Source organism: Jaculus jaculus, chromosome 7 (assembly GCF_020740685.1).
Source record: "Jaculus jaculus isolate mJacJac1 chromosome 7, mJacJac1.mat.Y.cur, whole genome shotgun sequence".
In the NCBI taxonomy this organism is placed as follows: domain Eukaryota; kingdom Metazoa; phylum Chordata; class Mammalia; order Rodentia; family Dipodidae; genus Jaculus; species Jaculus jaculus.
The window spans coordinates 128,942,718-128,955,940 of NC_059108.1; the positions used below are offsets into that span (position 1 = coordinate 128,942,718).

General features: G+C 45.1%; 1 protein-coding gene across 1 annotated transcript; it reads left to right on the forward strand.

Annotated features, from left to right (window-relative positions):
• Positions 1-593: 593 nt before the first annotated feature.
• LOC123462077 (mitogen-activated protein kinase kinase kinase kinase 1-like) lies at positions 594-1,006 on the forward strand. The gene is made up of 2 exons (XM_045153932.1): positions 594-695; positions 778-1,006. The coding sequence occupies exons 1-2, from the start codon at positions 599-601 to the stop codon at positions 972-974; spliced, it is 294 nt and encodes a 97-aa protein (XP_045009867.1). The 5' UTR covers positions 594-598; the 3' UTR covers positions 975-1,006.
• Positions 1,007-13,223: the final 12,217 nt, after the last annotated feature.

Genomic DNA, 13,223 nt, shown 5'->3' on the forward strand with positions numbered 1-13,223 from the left:
TGAAAATGAACTCCAGACACGCATGCCATATTTTTACATGGGTACTAGGGAACTGAACCCAGGCTCAGAAGATTTTTCAGGGAAGCACCTTTAACTGCTGGGCTATCTCTCCAGCCCAAAATTAGAAAATTTGAAAACATACTCTAAAGCAAGACCCAAGCAAAATCAGCTTGCTTAAGAATATACTGTTAGTGGGCTGGAAAGATGGCTTAGCGGTTAAGCGCTTGCCTGTGAAGCCTAAGGACCCCGGTTCAAGGCTCGGTTCCCCAGGTCCCACGTTAGCCAGATGCACAAGGGGGCACACGCGTCTGGAGTTCGTTTGCAGAGGCTGGAAGCCCTGGTGCGCCCATTCTCTCTCTCTCCCTCTATCTGTCTTTCTCTCTGTGTCTGTCGCTCTCAAATAAATAAATAAATAGACAAAAAAAAAAAGAATATACTGTTAGAGACTTGGGACCTAAAAGATGCTTAGCAGTGATACTGGCCTGTTGGGGCTGGTACTGGATGGATATCCAGGTGGCGCTAGTTAAGTCCTTGTCATACAGAGCACAAGGGGCCAGTGCAGGTGACCCAAGTAAAGGAAGACGTGGTGATGGTTTTGATGGACGGCTCTCTGAAACTAGTGACCCCAGAGGGGGCCCCAGTCCAGGGGCTTTGCACCCCTGAGATTCCTATGACTGAAGAGGTGGAGGCAGTGGGTATGTGCAGGGATGAGAGAATCCAGGGTCATGGTGGAGGCTCCTGTGATCCCAAGGGTCATGGGCACTGCTTTTTCTCTAGCTATGGTTGGGGGTCGACTTCAGGCCTTCTGGAAGCATGGAGTGCAGGTGTGGACTGCAGGCTCAGACCATCTGCTGCAGGAACTGAGAGACCCAACTCTCACCTTCCATCTGCTTGGATCCCCCAGGCCTGTAGTGGTGGAGACTCGGCCCGCAGATGACCCAACTGCCCCCAGCAACCTCTATATCCAGGAATGAGCCCCTGGGAGGCATTGGGAACCTGACCCTATGCCCTCACCCCAACAGACACATGAGCAGTAACATCTGTCCTTTTCTCCCAATAAACATGACTATAGTCTCTGTTAAAAAAAAAAAAGAAGAAGAAGAAAGAATATACTGTTAGAAAAGTAAAATTAAGCCAGGTGTGGTGGCACACACCTTTAATCCCAGCACTTGAGAAGCAGAGGTAGGAGGAGCAGTGTGAGTTTGAGGCCACCCTGAGACTACATAGTTAATTCCAGGTCAGCCTGAGCCAGAGTGAGACCCTATCTCAAAAAAAAAAAAAAAAAGAAAAAAGAAAAAGAAAAAAGAAAAATTAAATAGCAAGGTAATATCTAGTAAAGTCAATAGGCATTTACCTTCTGAGTTGGGAATCTTATTTCTCTTTTTTCAAAAGTTTTTAAAATTTTTTATTTATTTATTAGAGTCAAAGAGAGGGAGGGAGGGAGGGAGGGAGCAAGATTGAGAAAGAGAAAGAGAGATAGAATGGGTGTGCCAGGGCCTCCAGCCACTGCAAAGGAACTCCAGACACATGTACCACCTTGTGCATCTGGCTTATGTGGGACTTGGAGAATTGAACCTGGGTCCTTAGGCTTCACAGGAAAGCATCTTAACCACTAAGCCATCTCTCCAGCCCAAGAATTCCATTTCCAAGAAACCCAAAAGCACAATGAAAGAAGGATAAAATTTGGCACAAAATCATACATAAGATCATTAATCATAATAGCAAAATATTTAAAATTACCCAAACATTTATTTTTAATTTTTATTGACAACTTCCATACTTAGAGACAATAAACCATGATATTTCCCTCCCCTACCCCATTTTTCCCTTCACAACTCCACTCTCCATTATATCACCCCCTCTCTCCATTAGTCTGTCTTTTATTTTGATGTCATTGTCTTTTTTTCCTATCATGAGGGTCTTGTGAAGGTATTGCTAGACACTGTGAGGTCATGGATATCGAGGCCAATTTCTGTCTGGGCAGTTGCACTGTAAAGAATGGTGCCCTTCCTGTGGCTCTTACGTTCTTTCCACCACCTCTTCCACAAAGGACCCTGAGCCTTGGAGAATGGGATAGAGATGTTTCAGTGCTAAGCACTCCTTTGTCACTTCTTCTCAACACGATGTTGCCTTTTGGGTCATCCCAGTGGTCACCGCCATCTGAAAAGAGAAGCTTCTCTAACCAGAAGTGAGAGTAGCATTAATATATGAATAGGAACATTAGGCATAGTGCTTTCAGGGCAGTTTGGTGAGAATAATAATACATGCATTTAGCCAGACAAGAACAGGCTTTATACCCCCAAGGCACATGACCTCCCCTGCCATAGTCTTTTGATTACATTTTCAATACCAGGCATGCATTTCTTCCCATAAAGTGTGCCTCCAGTCCAATGAGAGGGCAGTTGGTTTCCCCAGAGCAGACATGCCACTATTGTACCATTCGGTCATTTGGCCTGTCTGGCCAAACTTAAGGCTTCCAGTGTCCACTGACAAATGTTTATTAGTAAAAATAAATTGAATAGCCCATATACCTCCATCTCCAAATGAGGCTATGAGATGGTATCCAAAATACGTTGTTAAGGGAACAAACAAGGCACAGAACAGAGTGTATTGCTAGTGTGTGTGTGTGTGTGTGTGTGTGTGTGTGTAGACCATGTATAAATGCACAGATACACATATATATTTCCTTAGTATTTCAAGAAGAAATATCTAAAGAAATTCTGAAACTAATAAAAAAAATAATGGGACAAATGTAAAATGGATGCAAACTCTTATTTAATGGTTTTGACATGGGATCAAGTAAATTTTAAAAAACTGAAAAATCTTCAAGTGTGTTTTAGAGTCACTTTCTAAGCTGAAAAAAATTAACCTAATTTTACATCACATGGTTACATCAAGTTGTCAGAATAACCATATGGGGAAATGGTTTCAAGTGACTTTAGAGTACAATGTTTTGACTATAGATCCTAAGGAGAAAACACACAAGGCAATCTTCAACTACATTAAGTTGAATGCCATAGTGACAATGTTGGTAAGATTATCTTCAAATTATTCTTAAATGTGTGACTAAATTTGTGGATGGATGGATATTAGATAGATAGATGATAGATGATAGATAGATAGATGACAGAAAGAAAGACAAATAAGGCCAGGCATGGTGGTGCACTTGGGAAGCAGAGGTAAAAGAATCACCATAAGCTTGAGGACACCCTGAGACTACATAGTGAATTCCAGGTCATCCTGGACTACTGTGAAACCCTTCCTCAAAAAAAAAAAAAAAGAAAAAGAAAAAAGGGAACAAATAATTATTCATGAAGTTAGACAAAAAAAGATATAAATATGAAGTTTAAAAAAACTAAGATTTGGGGCTGGAGAGATGGCTTAGCGGTTAAGGCGCTTACCTGTGAAGCCTATGTCCTCATGTTCGACTCTCCTGGTCCCAGGTAAGCCAGACGCACAAGGTGACACAAGCACGCAAAGTCGCATGTGTGCACAAGGTGGCACACACTCCCAGAGATCAACTGCAGTGGCTGGAGGCCCTGGCAGGCCAATTCTCTCTCTTGCTCTCATTCTCATTAAAAAACAAACAAACAAACAACAACTAAAATTTGGGGCTGGAGAGACGGCTCAGCAGTCAAGGCGCTTGCCTACAAAGCCTAATGACATGAGTTTAATTCTTTACGTGCCCACAGATGCACAAAGTGGCAATGTGTCTGGAGTTCATTTGCAGGGGCTAGAGGCCCTGGTGTGCCCATTCTCTTTTTCTTTCTCTGTCCTTGAAAATAAATAAAATAAAAATATATTTAAATAACTAAAATTTTAGCCTATAATTGAATTTGAAATGTCGGTATAACTCAGGGCGTACTTCCCCTTTTCTAAAATATTTTCCTTAGCATCGTCTACTGAAATGTAATAACCCCATGGCCATAAGTACCATTTTCCATTACAAAAATTCATGCCAGGAGCGATGGTGCACACCCATAATTCCAGCACTCAGGAGGCAGAGGTGGGACAACAACAGGCCAGCCTAGGATGTGCTTAACAAGACCCTGTCTCCAAGAAAGCATAAACACAAACAACAAAAGCCCTTGGTGTTCACTCTTCTCTTCACTCTCTGCTTTCAAATAAACAAATATATATATATATAAAGGGAATGGAAAGGGAGGAGGGACTTAATAGGGCGGTATTGTATATATGTAAGTAGAAGAACAGATTAATAGGGGTGAAAAGGCCTAAGTGAGGTCAGGGGAAGTGATTGAGTAAAGGAAAGGTGAAGGGAGGGCTAATCAAAATCTAAGAGGTTATAGATAAGTCATATGGAAACCTACTTTTTTGGACAATGGAACACACAGGAACCATAGATTGTTACTAGAAAAATGTTCAGTGCCAGGGATGGGATACCTTCCAGTGAGTTGTTGGCCAGGGAGGTCCCTGATGCCCTCAAAACATTACAGGCCACTGCCAAGGCCCTTGGTTTCCCACCAGGAATAGATGGTAAGACCCCATTGCTGAAGACTCCACATACTTGGGCTGCAAGGTCACTGAGAAATCTTGCTAGAACTGAGCTGAAAACCTCCTTTATGTAGACCAGCTGACAGAAAGCTGGAAAAAGCCACACTGCATGCAGTTCAATGAGAGAGAGAGAAATCACCAGTGAAGATACCCAACAGTGGACACTGCAAGCCTTATGTTTGGCCAGCCAGGCCAAATGAGCCAATGGGTGCAACAGTGGCGTATCTGTTATGGGAGAAACCAACCATCCTCTAATTTGACTGGAGGCCTGCTCCAAGGGAAGGAATACATCCCGGATACTAAAAACTTACAACAGGGGTAGTCATGAGCCCTGGGGGGTGTAATGTCTGCTGGTATCTGCCTAAATGTATATACTATGCTCACCAAATTGCCCACTAAGCACTTCTCTTAATGTTCATACCTGTATATTAATGCTACTCTCACTTTTGGTTAGAGAACCTTCTCTTTTCACATGGCAGTGATCAGAAGGCACCATGGTTCCGAGAAGAAGTAACAGAGGAGTGTTCAGCACTGAAATATCTCTATCACACCTTCCAAGGCTCAGGGTCCATTGTGGAAGAGGTGGTGGAAAGAATGTAAGAGCCAAAGGAAGAGTAGGACTCCTTACAACGTGCTCCTCCAGACACAAAATGGCCTGGATATCCATAACCTCACAGTGCCTGACACTACCTACACAAGACCATCATAATAGGAGGAAAAGATAATGACATCAAAATAAACGATAATCTGATTGAGGGGGGAGGGGATATGATGGAGAGTGGAGTTTCAAAGGGCAAAGTGGGGGGAGGGAAAGAATTACCTGAGATATTGTTTACAATTATGGAAGTTGTCAATAAAAATAATTATGAATAAATCCCAAAAATACTGTCTAGAAAAAGCAACAAAAAAAAGAAGGTAATCAGATAATGAGGATTATGTCAAAAGGACCTAAGAATAGCCTGAATGAGCTCCTACAAGCTAATGACCAGAGCACTTATTTCTTAATAAGAATGATGGCAGCAGCTGTCTTGTAGTTCAAGCTACTGAGGAGGCTGAAACAAGAGGATTGCAAATCGAAGGCCAATCTAGACTACAGAGTTCAAGGTCAGCCTGGGGGCACTTAGTGAGTCACTGTCTCAAAATAAAATGTTAGAAAAAGTGAGGCTACCTATATTATTAATGCTACTCTCACTTCTTTATTGGAGAGAGAGAGATACAGAAATAGGCAGGTAGAGAGAGAAAAAAAAACCGGGCACACCAGGGCCTCTAGCCACTGCAAACAACCTCCAGATGTGTGTCCCCCCTTGTGCATCTGGCTTACGTGGGTACTGAGAAGTCAAACCTGGGTCCTTTGGCTGTGCAGGTAAGTGCCTTAACCATTGAGCCATCTCTTCAGTCCCTTGATAACTATTTTATAATTTAAAAACAAAAAGTATATCTATTTATAAATAAAACATATAATCTGTACATAAATAAATAAACAAAATACATATTAAAGAAATAGAAAATCCTTACTGGCCACATTTGGAAGGTAAATAAGCATTCCTCATGCTTCTTCTGTACAAACATGTTTTGGGCATAATCAAACTGTTAACATGAGAAGATTCCCCTTTATAGAGAGCAATGCGAGCAGAAGAAACGACACTGCTATAACATGGATCTGTATGATGTCCCTCACAGGCCCAAGTGTCATAACTCAGTCCCCAGGGTGGAGCTATTGGGAGGTGGTGGAAGCTTTAGGAAGGAAGTTAGGTCATTGGGGATATGCCCTTGAAGGGGTCACTGGCTCCTAGGCCCTTCTGATCTCTTGTCACTGCCAAGAAGTACCACTGCACAGGGGCAGGAATTGAAGGGTCAAGTGACCATGCACTGAAACCACCAGCCAAAGTAAATCTTTCCTCCTATCAGTTTGATTACCTCAGGTACAGATCAATCACTGTGACAGGAAGCTAACCTATTCAGAATTAGAACTTCACCACCTCAGTGCCTAAAGACAGAAAGGACCAAGCAATTGGGCAGATGATGCAAACACTGGAGTATCGTGATAGGTCAGGCTGGCATTGCCTCCTGCATCTAGTAATCTCATCTCAACAGCAAGACACCCAGTAGGATGCTCCTGCTGCAAAGGCTACAGAGAGATAGCGTAACCACGCCGCTGTTCTTCCCCCCATATTCCACCTTCAGGTCCAACTTCACTCCACAGAAAAATGGAGGTGAAAGGGATAGGCTCCGTGATGCAAGAATCCCATCATCCAAACCAGGACATGGGAAGCTCTAAAGAAGATGAGTGGCATTGTTTTTATTTTTAGAGAGAACAAGAGAGAGAGAGAGAGACTTGGTGCAGGGCCTCAGCCACTGAAATCGCACTCCAGACACTTGCACCACCTAGTGGGCATGTGCAACCTTGTGCTTGCCTTACCCCTGTACATCTGGCTTACATGGGATCTGGAAAGTCAAACATGGATCCTTAGGCTTCATCTTAACTGCTAAGCCATGTCTCTAGCCCATGAGTGGCATTTTAAAAAGAGGAGAAAGCATTATAGATGCAAAGAGTTGTAGAAGATTGGCCATCCAAAAGCAATGTGTGAACTTTGAAGACCAGTTCAAACAAGGGTTAAAGGAATTTTGGAGGCAATGGAGAAACCGAATCCACTAACTGTCAAGCAGATGGATGTGAATATTAGAAGTGATGATGGTACTATTGTGAGGCAGTTTATGTGAGGAAAGGATTTATTCTAGGTTTACAGTTTCAAGGGAAAGCCAGCTCTCATATCCACAGAAGAGATGAGAGAGAGCATGCGCACAAGAGAGAGCTAGCTCTGGACTAATCAACCTCATGATCTGCCCCCAGTGACTTATCTCCTCCAGCAAGATTCCACCTCCCAAAGCTCCACCAGCTAGAGACTAATCAAGTCTCATCACAGATACTTGAGGCTGTGGGGGGACATTTCATATTCAAATCACCATATATGGATATCTTCATTACTGATAGATGAAGAAATACAGCAGTACACAAAATCTAAGTACTGAGCATAATGGATCAGTGGGAGTTTGTTACCCTACTCTCTGTTTTGCTGTGTGTTTGGAACTTTTCATAATTTTTTTTTTTACAGAAAGTCCTCAGTAAAGACAGAACTGTAATTCTTCATAAAGCCAGTCTGGACAGGAGCAGCTGCCACGAGTTAGGCTGTTCCAGGAAGCTATAGATCAAGCCACTGCTTCTGATGGCAGGCAGGAGGGCAGTTTGGTGATGGGAGGAGTGCGCTTCCCCCATCTATTGCCTTTGTACTTGCCCAAGTGACGTTAGAATGTTAGCTTGCCGGGAAACAAGCAAAGGCTGGAACGTGTCTTTGTCCAGATAAGCTTGCCCTATTAGACACTGGCCATCACTGTGGAAAACTGTCCCCTTCAGCCTGAGCCCTAACTAGAGACAGATGGAGTAGACCACATGGTCTACGTGAGCTGCCGGAATATTAGTAGTAAGTACCATGGAGACAAGAATTCAGCCAACAGGACGTGAGGGTGCCCTGGCTGTTGCGTTTGTCACCCCATTGGTTGCCATGGTTGATTTTTTTGGCTGATCAGGCTGGCAGGGCAGGTGTCCCCTTCCTTCCTTACCCATGTCAATCCAGGTGCAAAGTGGCACATGTGTCTGTGGTTCCAGTATGCCTCAGACAGTGGGGAAACAGAGGCAGGGGAGCCTAAAGCTCTCAGGCCAGCTAGACTGGCATTCAGTGGCAGTGGCAGGAGATTGTGTTCCAAAGAAGGCGGAAGAAGGCTACAGAACCTAGAGGTTGTCCTCTGACCTTCCGCATGGGCACCATAGCATGTAATAGAAAAGCAGGTTCATTTCCATCATTGCACTAAGTGTGCACCAAGAACTAAGATATTGATTACTGATAGTAGTGTTTGTGTGTAATCTATAGGCACTATAAATTATATAAATATTTATATATATATATGTGTATATATATATATATATATATATATATATATATATATATATATATATGATATTGTAACAGCTGTATGCTGGAGGGAAGCAGGGTCAAAAGTATGTGGATTTGAGTTCTGTTATACATAACTTGTTTTCTCAGCACACAGCACTTGCTGGTTTGGAATACTTCTTAGATTTTAAAGATGCTAACATTGCAGATTTCCACACAGCCCATTAGTGGCTCATGCTGTAATAATTTTAGGGACATGGTAAATGTAATTAAAAAGTATGGAGACAGCTTTATGATGATCAAGGAAGGAATAGAAGAGCCAAGAAAAAGGAAGATGAGCAGAGGAGGGGGGGCTTAGCTGCCTGGGTTTGAGTCCCAGCCTCCAACTTCACTGGGCTAAGCAGGTTGACTTAACTCTCTGAGCTTCAGCTTTCTGTAAAGGGTACTTAACAATCACACCTTCTTCACAGGACTGCTGTAAAGGCTCAGTGAGTAATCTCCTAAACAGTGGGTGACTCATAGCAAATAGTCCCTAAGAGTTTATGATACCAGTTACAAAATCCCATAGGAACTCTTCAGATGGAAAAATAGCTACGAATAAGCACGTTGCTAGAGCATAGGCTAACTAGGAAGCCCGGGCCACAAGTGTGACCTATTGGGATCAAGAGTTAATGCAGGGCTGGAGAGATTGCTTAGTGGTTAAGGTGCTTTCCTGAGAAGCCTAAGGACGTAGGTTCTACTCCCCAGAACCCATGTAGGCCAGATGCACAAGGGGCCACATGCACATAAGGTGGCACATGCATCTGGAGTCCAACTGCAGTGGCTAAAGGCTCTGGTGTGTCAATTTCTCTCTCTCTCTTTCTCTGTGTCTCTCACACACACTTGCTCTCATTTAAAAAATATAAGATTCAGTGCATCAAAAATATAAATAAATAGGGCTGGAAAGATGGCTCAGTGGTAGAGGTGCTTGCCTGCAAAGCTTAACGACCTGGATTTGATTCCCCAGTGCCCACACAGAGCTGGACACACAAAGTGCACATGCATCTGGAGTTCATTTACAGCAGCTGAAGGCCCTGACATTCCCATTGCCCCCACCCCTGGGTTAAAAGTAAATAAATAAAAATATTAAATAAAATAAATGTCAGCTATGGTGGCAAACATCTTTAATCCCAGGACTTGGGAGGCTGAGGTAGGAGGATTGCCATGAGTTTAAGAACAGCCTGGGCTACAGAGTGAGTTCCAGGTCAGTTTAGGCTAGAGTGAGACCGTGATTCAAAAACAGCAATGCATCAGATGAATGGCTGATATCAGACTGGGTAGAGCTCTACTGCTATAATCCTTAACTAAAACTGGGCATGGTGGCACATGCCTTTAGCCCCAGCACTCAGGAGGCAGAGGTAGGAGGATCACCATGAGTTCGAGGCCACCCTGAGACTACATAGTGAAATTTGGGTCAGCCTGAGCTAGAGTGAGACCATACCTCGAAAAATCAAAAACAAAAATAATAATCCTTGACTAGCTCTTCCCAAAGGACATACCTTCATCCTCCACTCCAGCAAGCCCTACCTATAGATGATGCTGGAACCAAGCCTGATGGAGGAGGAGATAACATCAACAGATATGATGGTCCAGTGACAGAGGGGCTGAGACAGGGCAGGCTGGCCTTGAAAAAGTCTTGGTTTTCCTGCTATCCTCTGGCTTCGATTATTCCTGTCTGAATCATCCCCTCCTGGAGACTGGAGCAAACAGGGTCCCTGAAGAGGAACTCCAGTCTAGACTCTAGACTGTCAACATGGGGTAGTCATTCCGAGGGAGCCCATCCAAACTAAGGTAAGAGATCAGTCCTCAGAAGCAAGGGACACAAGGACATGGTATCCCAGTCTTTGCCAATCTATTATTTATCCAGTGGTGTAGGCTGAAAGTCAATTTATTTTACAAGAGCCCAGAGAGTTGGGTGCCCTGTTTCATCCATCAAAATAACTAAGCAATTAGTAAATAATAGAGTGGAATTGATTTTCTAAAAGACATGTAGTTATGTAGTCCATGGGCTGTGACAGTGAGATTCTGAGGCTGCAGAGGACACAGGGGACCGACAAGGACGGAAGTCTTAAGAGGCTGGTATAGGAGAAGAGGGAGGACGTAAGTGGACAGGCCAGGGCGTCAGGCTGCTCTGCCTATCTCTTACCCAGTGATCTATGACCGTGCACTGGCCCTCATAAGCTAATCCTCAGGTTGTACTTTGCTGAAGAACCCAGGGTTCCCTGTGGGGTGGCCACACACCCTTGAGGACTCCAACAACAGAACTCCCCGAGGGGGACATCTCCAGGGCTTGCCTTTGGACCCTGTCTCATGCATTGCTCTCTTTACAGTCCCACTGACCAACCTCAAGTCTGGCTCAGAGCAGGAACTCATTAAATATTTGATGAGGACATGAATATTCATTGGCTCAGAAACTAGAGAGCAGCATGGCAAAGGAATCAATCTCGAGGAGCCTGCGGCCAGACTGCCTGGGCCCATGTTCTGGCTCTGCCATTTCCTAGATGTATAACCTCAGGGAGGAGGAATTAAATGGGTTACGAAAAGTCGAGAACGGTGCCTGGCACACAGTAAGCACCGGCTACTGTGGTCAGCAGGGCGAGAGAATGCTGGCACCCCAACGTGAGCACAAACATCTCCACCACCGCCCACCATCTGTGTGCCAAGTGTCCTTGCATCCTGCTCACGTGCCCACGACATCTCTCAGACCTCGCCCACCACCCCGACTTCACTGCCTCCCCTCAGCTGTGACCTCATTTCTGGCCTCCAGGACCACTACGCCCTGATCATTGGTGTTGAATGCCAGGCCAGTGCTGAGAGAGAGAGAGATAGACCTAAGTCCTCTCCACTCAGCCAGAGCCACACCCTGGGAGCTGGCAAGAGATTCAGTACTGTCTCACCCCACACGCACACCCTGACTCGGAACCCACACTCAGCAAGGTCCCGAGGGACGATGTGCATGTTATAAGGTTGGGAGCACAGGACATGGCCCTCTGCCCTGGCCCTACAGCGAGTATACCACTGTTGCCTACCTTTGTTTCTTACAAAGCTCCAGGGATTCAAAGCCACAGAATCTCCCTTCAAAAGCTGGCATCAGGTCTTGAGGGATATAACCATGACATCTCCTGGCATGACAACATGAAAACCCAGCCCCGGAAGTAACCATGGATAAGATGCTGTCCTGCTTCAGACTGCTCCTGGGAGGGACACACTCGAGTAAAGAGCCCCTGGCAAGGCCTTGTGGGATAGGCTAGGTCCAGACACAAACTCCAGAAGCACAGAAAAGTAGCCTGTCTGGGGAAACCGTAAGGGAGCTTCTGAACTGCCCCTTGAAGAACTGGGAGTGTGGCCAATTCAAAGTAGGAAGCGCATTCCAGAAAGAGGGCCGGGCACTGCGGAGATAGGCGCTGATTCACAGCCGGGCTGTGAGGTGAGGAGCTCAGGGAGGCTGAAGTCTCAGCAGCAGCTTGATGAGATAGGAGGGTGGGATTGAGGAGCAAGAAGAGGGGACTGTGAGACTTACAAGGGGAGGACAGGGGGTGGGGCTGGGGACAAGTCAGAGGAGAAGCCACAGAGCGCGGGGTGAACACAGCCCTGCCCCCAAAGACTAGAGCCAGGGCCTGGGCTGCAGATCCATCATGTGGCTCCTCCCTGTGCCTCGTGCTCCTCCTAAAACGGGTCAATGTGAGTGTATTTTGCACCACTGTTAACAGGACAGCATGGATTAGGTCATTTCCAGGGAACAGGCAGGTCCCGGTTCCCAGTGCTGGAGCAACATCAAGGGGCTCACATTTGACAAGGAACTGTTATCTGGTGACAGGAGGCTTATCACAATGTGAAGAGAGGAGAGGGAGGAAGAAGAGAAGGAGAGAGCCATCAGTACCTAAAAGAACTGTCATGACTTCTTAAAGGTCCCACACGGTTTTGGAAGAGAGACACTGAGTCCATAGTAGGAACTCACGACAGTGCTGCCGCCCGGAGTTTGTTGCAAGGATTAAATGCATGAATACATGCGGACCCCTCTCAAGGGACCAACAGTATTGACCTGAGGCAGACATGAGCAGTGGAACGCCAAACGCTCATGACCTCTCTCTTAGTGACCGTGGTGACTGGGAAGCCTCCACGTAAGGGTGCTGTCTCCCAGCCACCCTCGCTTGGAGATGGAGCCATGTGATTGAGTTCTGGCCAGTAAACTGTGGTCAGATGTGCTGTACATCACATTCCAACATGGCTGCAAAAATCTCCCCTGGGATACCCCACATGCTTACCCCCTCTACCAGGTGTCAAAATCCAGAGTGACCTTGGGCTGCCAAGTGACAAAAGAGCCTCGCTTTCTCAACCTATCATTTATTGACATCACGGAAGAATTGGTTCTACAGAAATTAATTATCCAATATGGGAGCCGGGCATGGTGGCGCATGCCTTTAATCCCAGCACTCGGGAGGCAGAAGTAGGAGGATCACCGTGAGTTCGAGGCCACCCTGAGACTACATGCTGAATTCCAGATCAGCCTGGGCTAGAGTGAGACTCTACCTCAAAAAAAAAAAAAAAAAAAAAGTAAAGAAAAGAAGAAAGAAAGAAAGAAAGAAGAAGAAAAGAAAGAAAGAAAAGAGAAAGAAAGAAAAGAAATCAATTATCCAATATGTCAGAAGAATGAGATTGGCGTTGTCTTTGATTTGGACTATGTGACTTTAAACAAGACACTCAAATGTGCTGAGCCTGATTAAG